We start from the raw sequence: 25,426 nt of genomic DNA on the forward strand, positions 1-25,426 counted from the left end.
ACAAATTCAGAAAAGTCCAGTTATACTGCTGCCTAAAGGAAGTTAGGACATTAGCAAAAAGAAAATTGTTCCCCTCCTCTACCAACGTTTCTTCAGTGTTGAGGAAAAGCAGTACAGGGCAAAAACACAGATGAGTGGGACTTGTGTCCCTCAATGGACTCCAAGAAATAGATTTTTTTAAGATATGTATGTATTAATGTATGTATGTATGTATGTATGTATGTATGTATGTATGTATGTATATATATATATATATATACATACATACACACACACACACACACACCTAGATATATTTAAAAAAATGTATTAAAACATTTTTTTAATAACTAGACACTTAATGTAAAACATCACTTTTATTTTCTGAACTTTTAAAAATGTGGTGAGGACAGCCAGTCAGTGTGCGGCAAGGGCAGCCAGTCAGTGAGCAGTGTGCGGTGAGGGCAGCCAGTCAGTGAGCAGTATGTAATGGGAGGGCTGGGAGCAGTTTTCCACTTCTGTGTGTGCAGTGATAGGGTTGAAGCAGCACAGATAGAGCATGGAGGGAATTCCTGTAGGGAAAAGATAAACCCCTCCCCATCAGCCACTTACCACATTGCTGGAAATAGAGGATTCCCAGGCTGCCATCTCTGCTCTGCCTCCTTCCCTGTTTCAGCTGCTTGATCAGCTAGAGCAGCCTAATGTTAGTGTGCATGAGGGAGAGTTTGGCCACACCCCGCCCACCAACTCCTCAGCCCGGGGAGATAATGCACAGCTAAGAGTCCCTGCCAGGCTCAGCGTGCCGGGCAAGAGAGGAACGCTACAGTTGGAGGGGAAAGTCAAAGGCGGACCTTGCTGACCCCAAAACAGAGATGGCTGCAGAGATGGGGTGAACCCAAGCACCCCCCTGGAGCTGCCCCTGGATTAGGGTGTGCCCAGGCACACCCCCTGCGCATGCCTATGCCTGCAAGACAAAGGAAGCTGTCAACCCCTAAGAAAGGCCACAGAGGATCAACCTGACAAGGACTGAAGAGATCACTACTAGTGATGGGCTTGGGCGTATTCGGATCAAGCCCGCCAGGAAGCTGTCACTGCACAATGCTATTTATAGGCAGTGGAGCCATTTCCCGACTGGCAGATGTACATATACACGCTGCCTATGATTGCCAATGTGTAGTGCTGACTTCCTGGTGGGCTCGATCCAAACATGCCCAAGCCAATCGTTCATCACTACCAAGGAGGAATGTCCCCGACCCAAAGAAACGGAGCCTGAAGCAGAGAGAGGAAGTAAAACCAAAAATCCACCATGCACAAGTGGAACAACAAAGCTACTTTATGAGGAAGAAGCAGACCAACAGCATAGTGATTAACAAAAAAAATAAATAAATCTGGGATAAAAAAACAAAAGTCCACAAGAGAGGACATGCTGGTCAGCAAGTGAAGGCCCAAGCCTTACAATGCTAGCCCATAGAATTCAAGGAAGGTAGATATTAAAAAATGTGGGGAAAACAGCATATAATATTTCATAAGGATAGCCAAGTGATCCCTGAGACAGGTAGAGAACTCAAGGGTACCAACCCTGAAGTCAGTCAGACCAACAAAAATAAATAGTGAAAAATAAGCACCCCTACAAAGATAGGCAGTATAAGTATATCACAAGCCCACACTGGTGCAAGGGAACACCTAATCTTAAGCAATGAACGTGATTCTAAAAATTATTTGACCTGGCCCTGGTCCAGCAAAGTATTTTTGGTTGTGGAGTGATGGGCAGAAAACTTAGCAGTCGTTTGACTGAGGGCAGAACCAAAGAGGGGATCAGCTGAAACTGCCTCAAAGAGGTTGCAGATCAGCCACACAAGGTGGACTCTTGAAGTAATCAGATCCCACAAAAGTCTTTGTACGTACTCTGAAGCAGGTACCCCCTTTACAAAACACTGGTTCGGGTCACAAAATGACCAAGGGGGATGGGAGGACCACAGCCAGGGCTGGGACAAAGGGTGAGCGGAGTGGCAGTTGCCCTGGGCGCAATGGTTTACTGAATGTAGGACCCTCTAAGCTTGCACATCATGAACGGGGAAAGGGGACGCCGTTTGGCATGTTTGCCCAGGGCGCTGGATGACCTTGTTCCTGCACTGACCACAGCTATGACGATCAATTACATTATAGTTATTCACACTGGAGAAGAAGCACTTAGTAGGAGATATGATTACAATGTCTAGTAACTGTAATAAATGGATTTTTGTAAAATCTTACCGTAAAATCCTTTTCTCTTAGCTCATTGACAGACGTAGTCCTCGGTGATACACCACCTTCGGGTTATGTTGCCTCCACAGGAGCAGGACTAGACAGGAAATTAAAAAGCTCTGGCCACACCCTAGGGGCAGTCCCAGAGGGTATATCCTCTCTCTCTCTGCCTCAGCAAATCAGTTATGTGAAAAAGCAGTCTTTAGAGATTTTAACCCAACTCAAAAAAACAGAGGGGCGGGGACTACGTCTGTCAATGAGCTAAGAGAAAAGGATTTTACGGTAAGATTTTACAAAAATCCATTTTTCTCTAGCGCTCATTGACAGACGTAGTCCTCGGTGATACACCACCTTCGGGACGTCCCAGAGCAGTATCACAACTGAGGGGTGGGAAAATGAAATCAAATCCCAATCTAGAAGGCCCAACCGGTGCCAACTAGAAGTTTACAATGCTCATCCTTAATGATGACACTCAACAAAAGAGAGAAAAAATTTTTCTTTTTTTTTTTTTTTTTCAAACAGAAAAAAACCCTCGAGGTAGACCACCGGTCTCCTCAAATTGCGGCCTGCAAAACCTTGCGGCCAAATGAGGCATCCGCCGATGCCGTCACATCAATTTTATAGAATTTTGTAAAGGTATGTACCGACGACCAAGTGGCCGCCTTACATACCTGGACCACTGACGCCTGATGGCGAAAGGCCCAGGAAGTACTGAGCGCTCGAGTGGAGTGCGCCCTAACAGGGAACGGAGGACTCTGACCCTTAATAGAATAAGCCTGTACCACCGTTTGTCTAATCCATTTGGCAATGGTCGCGGCAGATGCAGGCAAACCCTTTCTGGGGCCATCCGTGATCACAAAAAGTGAATCCGTCTTACGGAATGATTCCGTAGCTTTCAGGTATACCCTGATTGCCCGAACCACATCTAAGGAATGCAACGCATGTTCCCGATGATGCTTGGGCTGAGGACACAAGGAAGGTAGTACAATATCTTCATTCAGATGAAAATCTGAAACCACCTTAGGAAGAAAAGATGGCTTAGGATGAAGTACTACCTTATCCCTATGAATCACTAGGTATTTGGACTGGCATGATAATGCAGCCAGTTCTGACACCCTGCGAGCAGAAGTAATAGCCACCAAGAAGGCCACCTTCTGGGATAAAGTAAGCAAGGGAATCTCCCTGATGTTTTCAAAGGGAGGTTTCTGTAGAACCGACAAAACCAAATTAAGATCCCAGGGCGGTAAGGGCGCGCGGACTGGAGGAGCCAGGTGCCGCACCCCCTGGATGAAATTCCGCACCAAGGATTTGGTAGCTAAAGGCTTCTGAAAGAAGATTGCTAATGCTGAAACTTGACCCTTGATGGTGCTCAAGGCTAGCTTCTGCTCAACCCCTTGTTGCAAAAAGGCCAATATTCGAGACACCGAATAGGTACGTGGAGGAAATCCTAAAGATTCGCACCACGCAATATAAGTCTTCCATGTGTGATAATAGACTTTGCTGGAAGTCGCTTTCCTTGCTTTAATAAGGGTAGGAATGACTGAAGTAGACAAACCTCTGTCCTTCAGTACTTGGGTCTCAATGGCCAGGCCATTAAAACCAGCGACTGTAAAGCACGAAGGTAAATTGGTCCTTGAGACCACAGACACTCCCTGAGACGAAGTTCCCACGGAACGTCTGCGACTAACATGTCCAAGTCGGCCAGGCCGGCTTGAGGAGGCCAGCCTAGAATTTCTAGGACCACTGGCGCTGATTGGATCTGAACCAGACGTCCCTAGAGCTATCTGGCCCCGACCATCCGAGAAAGTCTGGTCGTTTTCTGTTCCCACACATTTATCAGATACCTGATAGTTATCAGGAAAGGTGATCTTTTCTGGTTGAACCTCAGGGACCGAAGTCACCCGACTAGAGGCTACTTGGCCTATCTGGTCAACCAGATCCGATTCCTGTGAGGTATCGGGACTAATCTTAGGAAAAGGTAAAGGAAAAGATCTATTCAGGGAACGGTAACTACCGCTTCCTGTGGTACTTAAATGTTGGAAGGGAAGAATCGCACCGGTAGTAGTGGTTGATGCTCGATCTAATGTCCTGAATACCGGTGAAAACGTCCCCCCACCCTGAAACCGGGTGGGGGCGCACCTTCAGGCTGTGTACTCCTTTACTTCGGGTTTGGCTGGGTTGGTCCTCTGCTTGTCCGACCAGCCCTTCTTGAACCCTCCTGGAGGAGTCTTGCCTTTCCCGCTAGTACCAGCCGGGCGCCCTTTATGGGCGGTAAAGAAAGGTCCTCGCTTGTTGCGAGGTCCCTTAGCTTTTGCAGCCTGTGGCAAAAAAGTGCTCTTGCCCCCAGTGGCATCCTTAATGATTTCATCTAGGTTGGCCCCAAATAGACGATTCCCCTGAAAAGGGAGATTGGTCAAGGTCTTTTTGGAACCTAGGTCAGCTGACCAGCATTTTAACCACAGCACACGTCTGAGGATCACTGCTAACTTAGATGCATGCCCTAATAAGGGAGTAGTGTCCAAGGCTGCGTCACAGATAAACCGTAGCCCTTGTATGATCTGTTCCATCAAATCAGATGTCTCCTGGGGAATATCTTTTCCCCTAAGATCTTGGCGTACCATTTTCGCCCATTCCGTAAGTGTCTGGGAAACTAGACCAATAACAATTACTGGTCTAAATGCTGACCCTATCAGAGAGAAGATAGTGCGGGACTCTGCTTCTATCTTTCGATCCACCGGATCCTTAAAGGACGAAGTGTCCTCCACTGGAATAACCGTGGCTTTATTCAGGCTGGAAATAGGCGGATCCACGACTGGTGGTACCGTCCATTTCTTAATGATGGATTCCTCAAACGGATAGCGTCTAGCAATACGCTTGGAAATAGTAAAGGTACGTTTAGAATGCTCCCATTCTCCTTTAATCTGATTACCAAAACATTTAGGTACAGGAAAAGCCTTCGCCGTCTTGATGGGCTTATTAGTACCAAAAGGCATCTCTGTTTCAGTTGCCTCTGCCGGTAAAGCCTCAAGTTTTAAGGTTTCCTGCACTGCCACAACTAGTGCGTCCACCAATGCTTCTTCCTGAATTATAGCAAGAGAAGAAGCGTCCTCCTCACTGTCTGAGGGGGCTTTACCTGGGATAACAGCCCTTGCAGAGGAACCTGCAACTGCCGTGACCATCTCTGAATCTGAGTCAGAGGTGTCAGATGGTATAGGGGTAGGCGGGGGTCGCTTCCTTGACCCCCGTCCCTGACAGGCCGCCTCCACCCGAGCCACCATAGACTCCAAAATTGCTGTAAATGACTTTATACTCTGTGCACCGGCGGGTCCCGAGGCCCCCTCGAGGGAAACAGGTGGGGGAATATGTGTGGCAGGGTCCATGATAACTCCAGTTACTTCCTGGATAATATAATTCAAAAGTAAAGAAAAAAACTTTTTTTTTTTTTTTTTTTTTTTCTGACCCCCAGCGCCACAAAAAGCCCCTTAGTGTTACCTGCTAGGGATCCCTATCGATCGAGAGAGAGAGAGATAGACCCCCAGGCTCACCACTTGATGCTCAGAGTTAAACTGCAACAGGTTACAGCGCTGTCTTGACAAACAGGAAGTCTTTTGGCTGGCTGCCCAGGAAGAAAGGAGGCGGCTCCGCCCCTCTGCACGCCTTCCGGCGCCTCCCCCAAGCTCCACGAGGTGTAGGATCACCTCAAACATGGCCGCCCCCATGCTGGAGACACGAGGCTACGCCAAAATGGCGGCTCGTGCGATCCAGCAAAAAAAATGGCGGCGGCCTGTACTGAATAGCGGTGTGCTGCAGGGCACACAACACTCTCTCTGCATGGGGATATGGCGTGGTTGGCGGTACCGGCCCTGGCGGACCGCATGGCCGTTCGGGAGGCCTGCTAATAGCTGGAGATCTGATTTGGAAGGCAGTCTACATGTCCGTGGCTTCTGACTGGTAGGTAGCTTATACTTAACCCATAAGATTCCCAGAATGCCACAGATTACATCTTTTAAACATGTATACAATAGATTGTTAGCTCCCAAACCAAGCCTCCTGGCTTTTTGCACACATAAAATCACACTCGTAGTAGGAGGATCTGTGACATGTTATAGGATAGAAAGGACTCTTTCTTACCATACAGAGAGGGGCCCGCGTTCACCACAAAACCCGTCAGGGAAAAAGGGGGAACATACTACTCACCATACCGGAACCAGGCGGGCACCAACTCCTGACAGTACCCCTCTCCACCGGGGCGGGAGGGCTGTCGACCGATACGGACGCCGTGACTCATGGTCTTTGGCGTTTCAGCGAGACGTTTAACTCGCGGGTTCAGTCCTTTTAATGGGACTTTGTCGCGGCCGACCCAGCGCGGAGCTATGGCCTGCACGCGCTCGTAGGCTGAACTGGGGTGACCACCGGATCTCAACATCCAGCCCGTCGCCCAGTTCAGCTTTCTTGCTTGAAGATCTCACAGGAACACTGGAGAAAAAAAGCTGTCTAAAAAATCCTTTAAGAAAAAAATTCTTGCCAGGACCTAAGATCCCAGCAAGGTATCTAGGTCCTTACTCCTAACTAGACAGAAAATAACTGATTTGCTGAGGCAGAGAGAGAGAGGATATACCCTCTGGGACTGCCCCTAGGGTGTGGCCAGAGCTTTTTAATTTCCTGTCTAGTCCTGCTCCTGTGGAGGCAACATAACCCGAAGGTGGTGTATCACCGAGGACTACGTCTGTCAATGAGCGCTAGAGAAAAACGGTTTACGCTTAGATCCCCAAAGGGGACATGCGGCCATTATTTGAGATTGGAAGAGAGGTGTAACCTCAGATTGTGGAAAGGGTTCTTTACGGTTAAAGCAATACAAATTTAAAACCAACTTTCCCAAAAATTGCTACTAGCTAAGAGTGTTGAGGACTTCAAAAAATGTTCAGTGGTCTTCCTCAGGAAGCAGAAAAAAGAGGGTTATTTGCTAGAGAGTAAAAACAGCTACACAGGTTTAACTGGATGAATCTCTTTTTTTCAGCCTAATAATAATGTAACCCAACATGGTCTGCTTGCTGACAATCCAGGGGGCACGGTCTCAGATGACTGTGGCCCAACACAAAATTGTAAAATGAATTGATTTGATTTTTTTTCTTTTCTTTGTAAAAAAGCGTTTACACTTAGTGAACACATTTGGCCGAAGAAAATATTGACAGTCTCTTTACTGGACTTTTATAAATGTTATCTTCCCAAAGGAAAATCTCACTCTTCACAATCACGCCTTATCCATGTCATCAGTTTTCAGCAGCACCTATATTTGTGAGCAACTATTTTCAGGGATGAAGCACATGAAGGGCAAAATTAGAACCAAAATATCTGATGAGCACCTTGAGAGTTGCTACTACATCCATCGAGACAGATATTGATGTGTTCATTTATCAAAAACAGTGTCAGATATCGCACAAGTTTTAGGTTGACCTCTTTCACCTTTATAATAGAAGATATTTAAAAAAATTACATTTTATTACTCCGATAGGTACATCAGTGATCGTTTTGTGATCTGCCTGACTTTTTCTGCTAATCAGTTAACCTTTTTGTTTGTGTATTTGTACAGTGCCTTGCAAAAGTATTCGGCCCCATTGAACTTTGCGACCTTTTGCCACATTTCAGGCTTCAAACATAAAGATATAAAACTGTAATTTTTTGTGAAGAATCAACAACAAGTGGGACACAATCATGAAGTGGAATGAAATTTATTGGATATTTCAAACTTTGTTAACAAATAAACTGAAAAATTGGGCGTGCAAAATTATTCAGCCCATTTACTTTCAGTGCAGCAAACTCTCTCCAGAAGTTCAGTGAGGATCTCTGAATGATCCAATGTTGACCTAAATGACTAATGATGATAAATAGAATCCACCTGTGTGTAATCAAGTCTCCGTATAAATGCACATGCACTGTGATAGTCTCAGCGGTCCGTTGAAGAACAAGGAACACACCAGGCAGGTCCGAGATACTGTCGTGGAGAAGTTTAAAGCTGGATTTGGATACAAAAAGATTTCCCAAGCTTTAAACATCCAAAGGAGCACTGTGCAAGCGATAATATTGAAATGGAAGGAATATCAGACCACTGCAAATCTACGAAGACCTGGCCGTCCCTCTAAACTTTCAGCTCATACAAGGAGAAGACTGATCAGAGATGCAGCCAAGAGGCCCATGATCACTCTGGATGAACTGCAGAGATCTACAGCTGAGGTGGGAGACTCTGTCCATAGGACAACAATCAGTCGTATACTGCACAAATCTGGCCTTTATGGAAGATATCCATAAAAAGTGTCCTTTAAAGTTTGCCACAAGCCACCTGGGAGACACACCAAACATGTGGAAGAAGGTGCTCTGGTCAGATGAAACCAAAATCGAACTTTTTGGCAACAATGCAAAACGTTATGTTTGGCGTAAAAGCAACACAGTTCATCACCCTGAACACACCATCCCCACTGTCAAACATGGTGGTGGCAGCATCATGGTTTGGGCCTGCTTTTCTTCAGCAGGGACAGGGAAGATGGTTAAAATTGATGGGAAGATGGATGGAGCCAAATACAGGACCATTCTGGAAGAAAACCTGATGGAGCCTGCAAAAGACCTGAGACTGGGACGGAGATTTGTCTTGCAACAAGACAATGATCCAAAACATAAAGCAAAATCTACAATGGATTGGTTCACAAATGAACATATCCAGGTGTTAGAATGGCCAAATCAAAGTCCATACCTGAAACCAATCAAGTATCTGTGGAAAGAACTGAAAACTGCTGTTCACAAACGCTCTCCATCCAACCTCACTGAGCTCGAGCTGTTTTGCAAGAAGGAATGGGCAAAAATTTCAGTCTCTCGATGTGCAAATCTGATAGAGACATACCCCAAGCGACTTACAGCTGTAATCGCAGCAAAAGCTGGCGCTACAAAGTATTAATTTAAAGGGGCTGAATAATTTTGCACGCCTAATTTTTCCGTTTTTTATTTGTTAAAAAAAGTTTGAAATATCCAATAAATTTATTTCCACTTCATGATTGTGTCCCACTTGTTGATTGTTCACAAAAAATTACAGTTTTATATCTTTATGTTTGAAGCCTGAAATGTGGCAAAAGGTCGCAAAGTTCAAGGGGGGCCGAATACTTTCGCAAGGCACTGTATGTGGCCCAAGACAATTCCTTTTCTTCCAATGTGGCCCAGGAAGGTCAAGAGGTTGGACATCCCTGACTTAGATGACGTCCAACAGAGTCCAACTCAGGAAACTGACTCATTGTAAGATCCTCCAGTCAGAAAGGGGCTGTATATTCTGGGAAACCAGACAAACCATGGGTATGCAAGACAAAATCAAAGAAATTCCCAGAGCAGTTCTGCACGCGTTGTCCATGTTCTCCATGCTGCAAAGGCCAGTTATAGGTGAAAGCAGTGGCCATTTGTTTAAGCCAAGGGTATGGGTTCACCCCCCACAAGTGTGGTCCCCTCAAGGCATAGGGTAAAAACCACCCTGAGACACGCCAGAGACTTCCTGCATAGAGGCATAGAAGTCTTGACCTAAGCACATGGTCCCAGCAATAGAAGGGGAGGCTGAAAACAACAAGGCTGAACTAACAAAAAGAGGGAGATATCATGCTGAAAGGTTGTTTCCTCAATGCTCTATAGACCCCTGATTGGGAAGAAAGGGTAAATTCATTGACTGATAACAAAAGGGTCCAGTGACATTATCGGATATTATTTTAGGGAAGGTTTAAGTTGAATGGCCTCGCCCGTTGGTGCCCAATAGTTACCAATAGACACCTCCAGAGCGTTCAAAAGGGGCGTTGGCGGCAGCAGTCCCAAAAACGGACCCTTTTTAGAGAAGGTTGCCTGAGCAATTTACAATAGAATGCCAAGAAAGTTTACTAGGGTTTACACAAGGTCCAGCACTCTAAGACATAACCGGTGTCTAAATTTGAATCAGAAGTGGCGAAGGGCAGTAATAGTTGAAGTGTGAATCCCTCCTGCAGCACTATTGTGTTCTGCCAGCAGGGAGCCTTTCCTGCTGGCAGAATACAATAATCACTGCAAGAGGCTCTAGTCGTCGGTAGTGATCAAATGCAAAAAATCCACCAGGCTGGTTGTACTGCAGTCGATTGATGGATCAACATCAGTACAATCAGCCTGCCCATAGATATATTGAATCCCAGCCGGTCCCTGCTGAATCAGTTGAGATTCGATCCCTCTATGGGCAGCTTAGGAAAAAAAAATCCCCTATACCAATAGAGGAGAGATAGGTCGAGGTTACCTGCGGCAAAGGGGCTGTCTTCTATGTTGCTTCTGCATAGCGAAAACTAGGTCCAATTTGAGGCAATGCCTTAGGTACTTACAAACTAAGGCAGCTGGTGCAGATATAGGGGGCAGTGTAAACAGACTAGAGACCTATATGGTGCTTTGGGAGCAGGAAAAGGAACAGCAGCATAATGGCATGTTCAATGGTGGAAAAACATGTGGAGGGCAAGCCACATTCCAACCAGTGAATCACCACAGAGCTTGATTACTAAGCCATAATATTTTCTGTGGTAAAACGAACAGTGGGAAATTTGAAAAGGTGCCCAGCAGTGTAAACCGTGAGGTAGCACCAGACCAGCCTCACACACCAAATCTTTAGAGACAGGGTCATGACCTGGGACTATGCCCCAGCTCCAGACCTGGAAAGTAGTCTGTGGATAACTAACACAATACACATAGGTCTGGAAATTTCCAGAGCCCAGAGATCTTATTCCAGACTAGCCGAGCATGACCAGTCCAGGGGGGGGGTCCAGGTATGGCCACCAAGGCTAGGCCAATGAAATGCCAGTAGAGATAGTTGCTATATAGAAACCAGCAGAAGCAGAACTAGGAATTTTGATTGAGTCCATAAAGCAAAGAAAGCTTTAAAAAAAAAAAAAAAAAAAAAAAAACAGACTTTCACCAGAGCTGAAAAAAAGGATCCCAAATTCCTAGAACACTAGCAAAAACAGACCCATGCTGGGTAGAGGAGGGGTTAAACAGGGCCTGGCTTAAAACATTTTTATATTCACTGGTATCTGAACCTCCCTGTATGTGGTTTCTGAATTCATGTGTCCCTCAATTGATAAGGGAAAAAAAAAAAATTTGAGAAAATTGGATTTTTGACTTACCAAAAAATCAATTTTTCTGATGTTCACTGACGGACACAGCTCCTGATTCTTAACCATTGGGTTATACTGCCCCCTATAGGAGGACACTAGGCAGGAAAAAGCTTGACTATGCCTACGGGGCACTCCGTTTTGTTACAAGCAGTGTCAGAAGAAAGCCAACTCTACTGTTGCTTTCTGTTGTGTCCGTCAATGAACAACAGAGCAGTGGGTTTTACGGTAAGTTAAAAATCCCATTTTCCCTTTCGTTCACACAGACAGACAGCTACCGATTCTTCCTAACCATTGGGATTTCTCAAAGCAGTGTTAAACATGAGGGGTGGGAAAACATCATAAAAAAATTCTTAAGGCTAACCATAGCCAACCAGGTAACAAGAGCTCAATCGTAAACAACTGGAGCTCACCTGAAAAACAAATACACCCTTAAAGAGGACAAGGTCCTCTAAACAGCAGCCAGCAAAACCCTGCGGCCAAAAGAAGAATCTGCAGATGCCAAAACAACCACAAAAAACGTGGTAGAAGTGTGCACCGCCTTGCAAACCTGCGTAACTGACGCTTGAAGACGGAAGGCCCAGGAGACACTAAGCACCCTAGTAGAGTGTGCCTGAACAGGGAAAGGAAGAACCTAACCCCTGATTCAATAGGCCTGAACCACTGTCAAAATGGTCGCAAAAGAAGCGGACAACCCTTTTTGAGGTCCGTCCATGAGCACAAATGGAGAGTGACTTCCTAAAAGACTCCGTAGCTGCCTGGTATACCCTAATTGCCCATACCACATCCAAGACATGCAAGGCAATTTCCTTCAGATGTTTAGGCCTGGGACACAGGGAAGGCAACACAATATCTGCATTCAAATGACTGTCAGAGACCACCATAGGAAAAAATGACGGACAGAGGTAAAGCATCACCCAATTCCCGTGAGTCATCATAAGGTGGACAGAATAACGCCGTCCGTTTTGACACCCTGCATGCAGAGGTGATAGCCACCAAAGAAGGCCACCTATTAAGGCAGCGTAAGCAGGGAACCTGCTGAATATTTTAAAAGAGAAAGAAGCTTCAGTAGAGCTGAAAACACCACATTAGGATTCCAGGGCAGCAACTGAGCCCGCACTGAAAGAACCAAAATGTTGGACACTCTGAAGAAAAGGTACGCACCAGGGAGCGTGTAGCCAAAGGTCATTGGAAGAAGACTGCCAGAGCCCCCGCCCCCCCCCCCCCCCGAAGGAAGGTTAAGATCCAATCCATCTTATCCTAGCATTTAACAGCGTAGAAATCACAGATTCAAACAAACCTCCATTCTTCAGCACCTGGCATTCAACAGCCAAGCCATTAAAGTCAGCGACTGTAAAGAAGCAAAGAAGATATGTCCTTGGGACAGCAGATCCTTCCTGAGAGGAAGTCCCCAAGGAGCATCAGCAATCAGCCGTACCAGATCGACATACCAAGATCGGTGAGGCCAGTCTTAAGCCACTAGAATGACCGGAATTCCTTCAGCCTGAATCCTGCACAGGAGTCGTGCAGGAGTTTGAGGGGGCTGGAACAAATCAGTCAGCCCACCTTAGAATGCCAGCTACTTACCGAGCTGCCAGGACACTCCTTGTGCCCCCTTGGTGGTTGACCTAGACCACGGACGTGGCATTGTCAGAAAGAATTCGTACCGGACACCCCTGAAGACAATTGTCCAATGAGCCAGACAAAGTCTGATTGCTCATAGTTCCAGTACACTAATCAGCAGTCTGGGCCCTGCCAGAGTCCAGACCCCCCAAGCACGTCTGTGCTGAGGATGCCTCGCCACCCGGACAGGCTAGCATCCATAAAGAGACAACCGTCCAGTACAGGGGGAGAAGGCTCTTTTTATCAGAGATCTTGTGTGGAACTGTGTAAACAGACCACCTCGAGGGTGGACACCATCAGGCCCAGCACGAGCATGCAAGCCCGGAGGGATGACTGTCTGCTGAACAACAGAAGCTGAATTGCCTCTTGCAATGTCTGGAGTTTTTCCCAAAGAAAAAAATCACTCTGAGGCAGAGTCCAGAGTCAGACCCAGATAGTCCAGTTTTTGTGGACAGAACCAAAGCAGACTCCTGAATGTTCAGGATCTAACAGAACTCCCTCAGAGTTTGCAGAGCAATCTCCAGTAGCCTTTAAAGCAGTTGGAGACTCTGCTCGCAGAAGAAAATCATCCAGGTATCCCAGTACCGTGATCCCCTGATGACTCAAACAATGCCAGCACTGGGGCAAACACACCTGTAAAGACCCGGGGTGCGGAGGCGAGACCAAAAGGTCAGCTCCACAAACTGATAATGCTCCTTGTCCACGGCAAACGGAGGAAGCGTTGGCGACCAGCACATATTAGAATGTGCAGGTAGGCGCCCTTGATGTCGATAGAAGCGAGAAGAAATCCCTCTGAAGTGGGACCCCACTACAATGTGAATGGACTCTATGCGGAACGTCTGTACTCTGCACAAAGCAGCTTAGCGTCTTGAAGTCCAGAATTGGACGTACCTTTCCTTCCTCCCTGGGGACTGTAAAGAGGTTTGAGTAAAAACCCCTAAAAATATTCCGAAGTCAGAACCAGAACAATCACCCCTTGAAGTAACAAGTCCTGCACTGCCCCAAAGCGATCTGGGGACAAGTGCAGGTTGGAAGGGAAAAAACATTTCCGGAGAACAAGACCGAACTCTATCTCCTAGCCTAACCGAATAACTTTGTGGACCCACTTGACCTGTACCAGGGAGGTCCATGGATCTCGAAACCAGCGAAGATGTCCCCCCCACCCCAGATACGGGTGAGAGCGCCCCTTCATGCAGAGGCAGCCTTGCCCACAGGTCTGGAAGAGCCCGCTGAGGGTTTGCCAGACCAGGTCCTCTTGGAACCTCTGGTGGAGGCCCTGACTTTTGATCCCTTGTCTTCAGACTCAGAGACGAAGAGGCCGCTTAGAAGCTGAGGAGAATGGTCCACGTCTACGACGGGGCTCCTTGCCCTTGATAGCGTGCAGAAGAGTACTCTTCCCCCTGTGAGACACTTAACGATGTCATCCAAGGAAGCTCCAAACAGGCGATCCCCTACAAAAGGGAGATCAGATAAGGCCTTCTTAGAAGTCTAGTCCGCAGATCAGCATTTCAGCCAGACGATACACCGAAAAAAACCACTGCTGATACAGACAGCCTAGAAATCAAAGGAGCTGCATCCAAAGAGGCATCACAATCAAACTGTAGCCCCTGGACCAACCTGTCCACCAGCTCCGCAAAGACAGGGGGAAGCTGTTCTTCCTCCAGGTCCCGTCGTAAAAGCTTAGCCCACTCGGTCAGAGTTTGCGACACCAGGGCAATAGTAATAACCGGCCTAATTGCCGAATCAGCCATAGCGCACATATGGCGGGCCAGAGCATCCGCTCTCTCATTAGCTGGACCCGTAAAGGTCAGGGACTCCTCAACTGGGTTGAGGGTAACCAAATTTGACCTGGAAACCGGCGAGTCCACTACAGGTCGGACCATCCACCTTTAAAGAGGTAAATCCTTATAAGGATACCGCAAGCAAAAAACACCTGGCAACCACTGCGTTTTGGACAACCCCACTGTTTTGTGACAAGTTGTTAAAGTAAGCGGAAAGAGGCACACCCTCGCTGCTTTGGAGGGCCTATGGGTGCCAAAAGGAACCGGTGCCTCCGATATGACATCAGCCACAACCTCAATTTTTGAAGTTTCACGCACTGACACAAACAGTGCATTCACCAGCGCCTATTTAGGCGTGGCTGAAAGAGCAGAGGAATCATCCTCGCTACTGAGCGCTTAGGGTGCATGAACACAGATCCAGTAGGGTCGCCAAATACTGAGCTCACCCACGAAAACATAATCAGGGGAGGTTGCCAGGGGACGCCGGCCAAGGGTCCACACTGGACCACCTATTGAACCCTGCAAAAAAACAAGGGGGTCGCCCTCTGAGCCCTCCATAGAGGACATAATAGGACATAGTCCCCTTAAAAGGGGGCCGCCCGCTGTGACATGGATGCGCAGGCAGGGTATCCCACACAATAATGGCGGCAACACTGTCATTAAAAACAAAGCGCCACCCAGTCCAAGGCAGGTGCCAAGCTGACCACATGGCCCATAAGGCCACAAGTCGCAGCCTAAATTTTTGTGTGGGCCCAGCCGCAGTTGCACAGATCCTCAGCCCGGCAAAAGCCCAAAGGAAGAGTGGGGACTTCAGATGCACACACTGGGGCCGCCCCCGAACAGCGGCGCCAGTCTCGCCCGGACGGCCTAGCCAGGACATGAGCCCCAGCAGAGCTGACCACCCAGGGGCAGCGGAGGGGAAGGCAGATGCCCAAACGGGAGGCAGTGGCTTTAGCCACGCTCACAGGGGCCGTCTCACGTAGTTTCCGAGTAGTAGGCCGCAAAGCCGCGGCCTAAATTTTCAGCCAGATCCGGCCACGTGAGGCCCGAAGATGCTAAATTATCAGCTCCCCCAGCCCAACAACCGCCACAGTGAGCCCAGAGGACATCCCTGCCCTAGTCACCAACCCCCAGGAAAACAGGAATCCCTGCTCAACCCCACTTTGCTTATGCCATTTAAAATGAAAAAAATTGAAAGGACCAGAGATCTAGCAAGGAACTAGGTCCTTACTCCTGACTAGGCAGAAAAAAAAAATGGAGTGCTTATAGCTGAGTGGGTGTATACCCCCTGGGACTGCCCATAGGCGTAGTCCAGCTTATTCCTGCCTAGTGTCCTACTCCTGTAGGGGGCAATATAACCAAATGGCTAAGAAGAATCAGGAGCTGTGTCAGTCAAGGAATGAAAGAGAAATAATGACTATTAAACTGGTGCATTTGTTTCATCAATGAAGCTACATAGGAATTTATTTAGGAAGGTAAGAAAAAGGCTAGGATGTGCAGAAACCCTTAGACTCCGTTCACACAGGGTCGCTCCGACTTAGGGGGCGACCTGTGAAGTCGCATGCAGCGCGACTTGCACTGACTTCATAAAATGAATGTCTATGCAAGTCATCTCCAGGTCGCCCCGAAGTAGTACAGGACCCTTTTTCTAAGTCGGAGCGACTTGTGTCGCTCCTATTAGAACGGCTCCTGTACTACACAATGGGAGCTGACGGACCCCGACTTGTCAGGCTGACAAGTCGCCTGACAAGTCGGATCAATGTGAATGCGGTCTTATAAAGCACAGATCAGATGAGTGCTGTTTACTGTAGTCAGGGCAAGCAACTGTGTTTTACTGCACTCCGCTTACTATGCTTTAACTTTTTAAGCCAAGGGCAAAATTCTTCTGTTGCTAGCGGGACAACAGTGCCTTAAAATGTACCTAGGTGATAAGACAATAAAAAGACATCTACCTGAAATAAGAGGCTTTTCATAGTACAGATTTCACTTGATGCAAAAATGTAAAATTTATTGTTACTGAAAATGCAATACCTTTTCTTTTATAAATATAAGCCATATAAATATATTTTTTTACTCAACATTGACAACAGACATTGTAAGGTTCAGTAGATTCACCTGCAGCAAAATTAACTGAAAAGAGCAAGGTACGAAACTTTACAGCATTTGTCGATGGCCTTTAAATTGTTTTGTATACAGTCAGAGGCAGTCTAGTATGGAAATACTGGAATGGAATACTGTGCCTTCTACATTCAATTTGTAGTGTCAGGCTTTTTTATGCAGAAAACAGACTAATAAATTGGTAACATTACTAAAATTGTAACTGGAACCTGTTAAACTGCTCTTAAAGGGACTTGACAGACTGTATGTGCACATTTTTGTAATTTCTTTCCTAAGCCCACTTTTGAAATTAAAGGGTAAGTGAAAATATAAGTTAAAGCCCCTATCCTACCCCACCTTTCCCTCCTAATCAAAAAAAAAAAAAAAAAAATGATATTATATATATATATATATATATATATATATATATATATATATATAATATTAGAGCTCAGATTTAGACAAATTATTCCCCAATTACAATTTGAAAGCGTTTGACTTGTGTCACCCTGTTCTTCCTAGACCATTTTCAGCTCAGCAGGCATGTGCTAGGCGTGAATCTGACTTAACAAATGTGCCCTGGCCTGCCATTAGGGGCTGGGCTCCAAGCATGCATACTGAGTGAAATACAAAGTTGAGGAAGAACAGGGCACTAACAATTGGAAATGCTGCCTGGCCTGTGGCAGGCTGTGCAGTAAGCATATCAGTGTTGTATTATCATCTATAAATATGATCAGGAGAGTGGCAGGATGAGATGGGACTGTCATTTACAAATTCAGCTACCCTTTAATACTGACGTCTCCTAGCAAAATATTTCCTGTCAGTATTAAAGGCAGTTACCTGGTTGAAAGGCCTAGGACCATCTCCCAATAAAGAGGCTTTCTGTGATGGGGGGTGGGAAGCCCTCGGTGGGTTCTGTTGGGAACTTCCTGGCTGTCCTTGGGGCACTGATTGTCCACGAGTGTCTTGAGGTGGTCCTAAATTTGTCCCTCTGCTTTGAGTACCTCTAATTTCATGAGGGCCACCCATTTCTGGAGGTCCTCTAACCTCTTGAAGATTACGCAAATCCTGAGGACCCCTCATATCTTGAGGACTTCGTATGTCTTGAGACACATGCAAATCAGATGATCCCCTTGAGTCCGATGTACCTCTCATATGTTGGGGACCACGCAGGTCATGAGATCCTCTAATTTCACTTGATCTCCTCAAATCCTGAGGTCCTCGCATCTCTGGTGGAACCCTCATATCCTGCTGACCACGTATTTCTGGTGGCCCTCTCATATCATGAGGTCCTCGCATATCAGAAGGGCCCCTCATATCATGTGCCCCTCTCATATCAGGACCACCTCTCATATCCTGTGGGCCACGCATTTCCGGACCTCCCCTCATATCCTGTGGACCACGCATTTCAGGACCACCCCTCATATCTTGTGGGCCACGCATTTCAGGACCCCCCCTCATATCTTGTGGAGCTCCTCTCATATCCTGTGGGCCACGCATTTCTGGTGGTCCTCTTATGTCAGGAGGACCTCGCATATCCTGGGGTCCACGCATTTCAGGAGGACCGCGCATATCAGGTGGACCTCTCATATCCTGAGGTACTCGCATCTCAGGGGGACCACGCATATCCTGAGGTCCACGCATGTCAGGGGGACCACGCATATCCTGAGGGCCACGCATGTCAGGTGGACCTCGCATCTCTGGAGGTCCCCGCATTTCTGGAGGACCTCTCATATCCTGGGGACCGCGCACATCAGGGGGAGCTTGAATATCCTGGGGTCCATGAATATCTTGGGGTCCACGCATGTCTGGAGGGCCTCGCATATCAGGGGGGCCACGAATGTCATAAGGGCCTCGCATATCAATAGAGTTACGCATATCAGGTGGCCCTCTCATGTCCTGAGGGCCTCGCATGTCTGGGGGCCCCCTTAAATCCTGAGATCCACGCATATCTGGCGGTCCTCGCAAGTCTGGGGGTCCTCTGATATCCTGAGGTCCATGCATATCTGGAGCCACTCTCATATCCTGAGGAGGACCTCTCATGTCAGAAAGGCCTCTCCTATCTTGCGGTGCATGTACTTCAGGAGGTCCTCTCATATCTTGAGGTCCACGCATATCTGTAGGGCCTCTCATTTCCATTGGTCCATGTCCAATTAATGGTCCAGATGGACCTCTTAAGTCTTGTGCTGGATGTCCCATAAGCATACCTTGATTAGGCCCCTGATTATCGCGCAGTCCATGAGGGCCTTGGCCTCCTCTAGGAGCCACACCCATAAGTGGCCCCTGAGGACCTGGTGCTCCTTGCATGCCATGATGAGGGGCCTGTACTCCTAGAGGACCTTGTGTTACTTGAGGACCCAAATGACCTGGAGGCCCGGGAGCAGTTTGGGGTCCCATTGGTCCATGAGAAACAGGAAGTCTGGGCATTCCAGGATGCATTTCTTGAGGTCTTATATTCTGTGGTCCAGGACCCATGAAACCCTGTGGACCTGCAGATAGCGGAGGCCCCTGTGGTCTAAATTGTCCTTGAGGGCCAGGTGGCATGCTCATTGTCATCTGCTGGGGTGGAAGAGGTTGTTGGAAACTTATTGGAGGTTGAGTCTGTGGGCCAGGTGGAAAAGCAGAAGGAATCTGAGGAGGTACGCCCAAAGGTGAAGCAAGTCCCTGTGTCTGACCTGGAGCCTCTGCCTGCTTCTGGGCTATTCTTTCAATTTTCAGTTGCTGAAAAGAAAAGAAACCATGAATGTAAAAACTTGAAACACTAACAAAGTAAATATAAATGTAATGCATCTTGTAGCTTTAACTGCGCTGACATGTAATGGTAAGCTGCCAGCACATCAACCGACATACAATTGTCCAAACAGTTCTAACAAGAAAAAGTGCAGCGCTAAAATGATAGATACAAATAAATAACTGTGTATCCAGTTGATGGTAAAAATGTGAAACAAAAATTATATTGAATAAATAGTGAAAAGCCCCAAGTGATAAACTTAGAGCGTAGATGTAGAGTCATCCAAACTTGTACAAGTGATTAAAATAGGAAAAGATTCCCACCCCAGCAACGTGAATATAGAATGCACTCACCGGAAGGTATGGATCCAAGTACCTTATGGCAAATGGGTCAGACAAGCTCCTTCCGGTGAGCGCATTCTATATTCACGTTGCTGGGGTGGGAATCTTTTCCTATTTCAGTCACTTGTACAAGTTTGGATGACTCTACATCTATGCTCCAAGTTTATCACTTTGGACTTTTCACTATTTATTCAATATAAATTTTGTTTCACGTTTTCACCTTCAATTGGATACACAGTCATTTGCTTGTAACTATCATTTTAGCACTACACTTTTTCTTGTTATAAATATAAATGTACACATTAAAAAATAAATCAGAACAATCCCACTACACTAAAAGGACACACTTCAAATGGAATTTGTTGGGAAGACTGAAACATCAGTGACAGTCTTCTTTTGTTAAGAAAAAAAAAAATCATCCCTGGTCCGCTGTACGCACTGAGGGGATAATAGAAAACATATTGATTTTTCCTACTAATTTCTGTTTAATAAATGCAGAATTACAGTGCCCTTGCATTGCAAATATTTTATTAATGTTATTAAGTGGGAAGCCTTGATTACAATTACACCTTACCTAAACTATCATCACATGATCAGTCTGCCCATAGATTTTATATATATAAATGCATGATACCCTCGATAATGGTCTTAGGACAAGTAGCCTAGTACCAGATATTTCATATAAGATTACAACAGTAAGAATCAACCTCCAATTCTGTTTGAGAGAGGCGGTGAGTCAATTAAAGGAGCACAGAGAAAGAGAATCTGGGAAACATGATCTAATGATTTTGCAGGGACGTAAACTATAGAAAGTCACAGTTGGCAGAAGATATACCTTCAAAAAGGTAGGAATCTGCAGCTAGGTTTGCTAAAATCCCTGCAATGTATGCAGATGATCTAGAGAGGGGTTGTATTGTATTTAGTCATAAAACATGTTTATGACCAAATATGTATCAAGGATAAATTACACACATATACTCAAGTAAATATAATTTAAGCCAATCCTTGGGTGACTAAATAATGATCCCCTACATTGGGGCTGTGTCTGCATTGCAAGGGTAATTGCGGATTTTGGTCTAGTGGTACGAAAAAAAAAAAATGGAATTTTTGACTTACCGTAAAATCAATTTTTCTGATGTTCATTGACAGACACAGCTCCTGATCTTCTTAAAGCGGTAGTATACCGCTTTTTGTGACTTAACTACAGGTAAGCCTATAATAAGGCTTACCTGTAGGTACAATTAATATCTCCTAAACCTGCACGGTTTAGGAGATATTTGCACTGCATGCAGCCGCTGATGCGTGCCGGGAAGTGCCGTAAAATGACTCCAGCGCATGCCACTCACAGCGCCGGAGCCGCCAAACCTGGAAGAGACGCCGAGGGATCATGTCAGCCCCCACAGCGGTGTCCGGGGGTCCGTGTCGGGGCTTCTTTCTAAGGTAAGTATTTCATAATGCCTTTGTCTTGCAGGGTTTTTTTTTTTTTGTATACTACCACTTTAACCATTGGAATTATACTGCCCTCTACAGGAGTAGGACATTAGGCAGAAACAAAATGTCTGGCTACGCCTATGGACAGTTCCAGGGGGTATACCCCCTCTCTCTGCTATGGGTACTAGTTTTATTACAAGCAGTCTCAGAAGAATTACAACTCCACAGAGGGGTGGGTGCTGTGTCTGTCAATGAACATCAGATAAATGGATTTTACGGTAAGTCTTTCGCTCCTTGGCGGCCACAGCTACTGATCATCTTAACCACTGGGATGTCCCAAAGCAGTGTTAAACATGACGGGTAGGAACAGTGAAAAAGAAATTCCCAAGGCTAACTATAGCCAACCAGGTAAACAGGAGCTCAACCACAACAACTGGAGCTTACCTAAAAAACAAAGAGGACCAGGTCCTCTAAACAGCAGTCTGCAAAACCTTGCAGCCAAAAGGAAGCATCCACAAATGCCAACCCATGCTCTTTATAGAACTTTGTCAAAGTGAGCACGGACGACTAGGAGGCCGTCTTGCAAACCTGCGTCACTGACTCCTGATGACGGAAAGCCCAGGCGGCACTGAGCGCCCAAGTAGAATGCACCTTGACAGGCAAAAGAGGAACCTGACCCTAGATATAATAGACCTGAACCACCTTCTGTCTGAGCCATCTGGAAATGTTCTCAGAATAAACTGACAACCCTTTCCGAGGCCCATCCGTGAGCAAAAATAGTTAGTCTGACTTCCTAAAAAAATCCTTAGCTGCCAGGTACACCCCAATTGCCTGGTCCACATCCAAGGCATGCAAACCAATTTCCCTTGGATGTGTTGGCCTGGGACACAAGGAAGGCAACACAATGTTTTTATTCAAATGAAAATCAGAGATAACCTGAGGAAAGGATGACGGACAGGAGCGAAGAACCACCTAATCACTGAACCACCAGTAAGTTAATGACAGGAAAATTGCTGCCAATTCCCACACTATGCACGCAGAGGTGAAAGCCACCAAAAAGGCCACCTTCTGGAACAGCGTAAGCAAGGGAATCTCCCAAAGATTCTCAAAAAGAGGCTTCTGGAGGACTGAGAGCACCAAATCAAGGTCCCAAGGCGGCAACGGAGACAGCACTGGAGGTGTCAAGTGCCTAACTCCCTGAAGAAAAACACCATGTGGCCAAGGGCCATTGAAATAAGACAGGTAAGGCTAACACCTGACTCTTAATAGTACTCAAGACCAGTTTCTGCTCAACCCCCCGTTGAAGGAAGGTCAAGATCCAAGCCACCGAACAAGAGCGAGGATGAACCCCAAGAGACTCACACTACGCAATTATGTCTTCTACGTATGACCATAGATCCTCCTAGAAGTAGGTTCCTTGCTTGTAACAGCATTGGAAACACCGACTCACGACTGTAAAGCAGGATGGAAGATTGGTCCTTGGGACAGCAGATCCTCCCTGAGAGGAAGCTTCCAAGGAACGTCGGTGACCAGCCACACAAGATCGGCGTACCAAGCCCGACAAGGCCAGTCAGGGGCCACTAAGATGACCGGAATCCCTTCTGCCTCGATCCTGCGTAGAAGTCTTGGCAGAAGCTTGAGAGGAGGGAAAGCGTAAATCAGAAGATGCTGACCCCACAGGGCCACCAGCGCATCTGTTGGGTCCGCCAGAGGATCCCGTGACCAAGCCACAAACTTCTACACCTTTCTGTTGAGCTGGGAAGCCAACAGATCCACCTCGGGGATGCCCCATCGGAGACACAACTGATGAAAATCCTCTGGATGAAGGGACCACCCCCCTTGGTCCAACGCCAGGCGACTGAGTTAATCCGCCTGCCAGTTTTACACCCCGGGAATGTGTACAGCGGAGAGGGCTGGAACGAACCGTTCTGCCAACCTTCAAATGCCGGCTACCTCCAGAACCCCCAGGACACTTCTTGTGCCCCCCCTGGTGACTGACATAAGCCACGGCCATGGCATTGTCTGATTAAATATGCACTGGACATCCCTGACTCTCATTCCCCTTCTGATTGACCAGGGACTGCGGATTCTTGTCCCAGAATCTCCATGCATGGACTTCTTATGGAACTATGCAAAGGGAACTGCCTCGAAGGTAGACACCATCAGGCTCAGCACCCACATCCAAGTCCGTTGGGATGACCATCTGCTGGACAGCAGGAGGCGAATTGCAGCCTGTAGTTTCTGGAGTTTGTCCACAGGAAGGAGCACTCTGACTAAGGCCAAGTCCAGAATCAGACCCAGATAGTCCAGCTTGTGGACGGAACCAGAGCAGACCTCTGAAAATTCAGAATTCAGCCAAATTCCCTCAAGCTCGTATAGCGATTTCTAGGTTTTCCACCAGAGCAGTAGGAGACTCTGCTCGCCAAAAGGACATCATCCAAGCAGCCCAATACCGTGATCTTCCATTGGCATAACAATGCTGGCAATGGGCACAACACTTTTGTGAAGACCCGAGGAGCAGAGGCGAGAGCAAAAGGTAATGCCACAAACTGATAAAGCTCCTCTCCCACTGCAAAGCGGAGGAAGCCATGGAGACCGACACAAATTGGAATGTGGAGATAAGCGTCCTCGATGTCAATGGAGGCAAGACAATCCCCCTGATGCAGGGAAGCCACCATCATGTGAATGGACTCCATTCTGAACTTCTGCACCCGCACAAAGCAGTTCAGCGCCTTAAGGTCCAGAATTGGATGCACCTTGCCTTCCTTCCTGGGGACTGTAAACCCCTGAAAAAAAAGAAAACTTTCTGAAGTCAGAATCGGGACCATCACCCGTAAAGTAGAAGGTCTTGCTCCGCCACAAAAAAAAAGCCTGTAAGCGGACCAGGGACAGTCGCACGTCGGAAAGGAAGAACCTCACCGGACGGTAAGAACGAAACTCGATCTTGTAGCTGGACCAAATGACCTCATGGACCCACCTATTCTTGTACCAGGGTAGTCCACAGGTTCGGGGACCAGTGAAGACATCCCCCCACTCCTTATATGTGTGAGGGCGCACCTTCCTACTTAAGGGGCCCTGTCCGCGGGTCTGAAGAAGCCCGCACTTGACTTGCCAGACCAAGTTCGCTTGGATCCTCCAGAGGAGGCCTCGAAGGGCTCTGATCCCTTGTCAGTCGACTCTAAGGGACGAAACAACTTCTTATGAGCCGAGAAGGAGGGCCCACGACTACGATGCGGGTCCTTGCCCTTAGTAGCCTGCGGAAGAAATGTACTCTTACCCCCTGTGAGATCTTGAATGATGTCATCCAGGGTAGCACAAAACAGGCGATCTTCTTGAAAGGAATGATTGGTCAAGGCTTTTTTTTTTTTTTTTTTTTAGAAGTCTGGTCCGCAGACCAGCATTTGAACCAAAAGACACGCCGAAGGACCACTGCCGAAACAGAGCCAAGCCACTAGGGGAGCAGCATCCCAAGAGGCATCACAAAAACTGCAGCCAGCTGGTCCGCCAGCTCAGCAAAGGTAGGGGGAGCTACCCCCCTTCCAGGTCACAGCGTTAAAGCCTAGCCCACTCAGTCAGAGTCTGCAACACCCGGACAATGGTGAAAAAAATCGGCCTCAGTGCCGAACCAGCCAGGGTGTTCAAATTGCAGGCCACAGCCCCCGTCTCCCTGTCAGCTGGGTCCTTGAAGACAGGGGACTCGTCAACCTGAATCATGGTTGCCTTGTTTAATCTGGAGCCTGGAGGGTCCACCACCAGTGGAACAGTCCACATTTTAAGAAGGAACTCCTCATAAGGGTATTGGCTAGCAACTCGCTTAAGGACCCCAAGGGGACACTTTGGTCATCCCCACTCTTCAGTGACAATTCTGTCAAAATAGGAAGGGAAAGGGAACTCCTTTGCTGCTCTTGGTGGCCTGTAAGTGCCAAAGGGAACCTGCACCTCAGTCACTGCTGCAGCTGCGTCCTTCAACTTTAAGTCACAAGCACAGATACAATCAGTGTGTCCACCAGCGCCTTTTAATGCGCGGGTGCATAAGCGGAAGAATTATCCTCA

The 25,426-nt window shown here is 47.1% G+C and overlaps 1 protein-coding gene across 1 annotated transcript in view; it reads right to left on the bottom strand.

Annotated features, from left to right (window-relative positions):
• Positions 1–25,426, bottom strand: part of WDR33 (WD repeat domain 33) — a 257,209-nt gene that overhangs the window by 43,092 nt on the left and 188,691 nt on the right. Inside the window, exon 16 of the mRNA XM_082249874.1 lies at positions 17,711–19,591. Within this exon, the coding sequence (XP_082106000.1) occupies positions 17,711–19,591 (1,881 nt within the window). The remainder of the gene's footprint in view (positions 1–17,710; positions 19,592–25,426) is intronic.

This window comes from Pelophylax lessonae (genome assembly GCF_965119305.1).
Source record: "Pelophylax lessonae genome assembly, chromosome: 3".
In the NCBI taxonomy this organism is placed as follows: domain Eukaryota; kingdom Metazoa; phylum Chordata; class Amphibia; order Anura; family Ranidae; genus Pelophylax; species Pelophylax lessonae.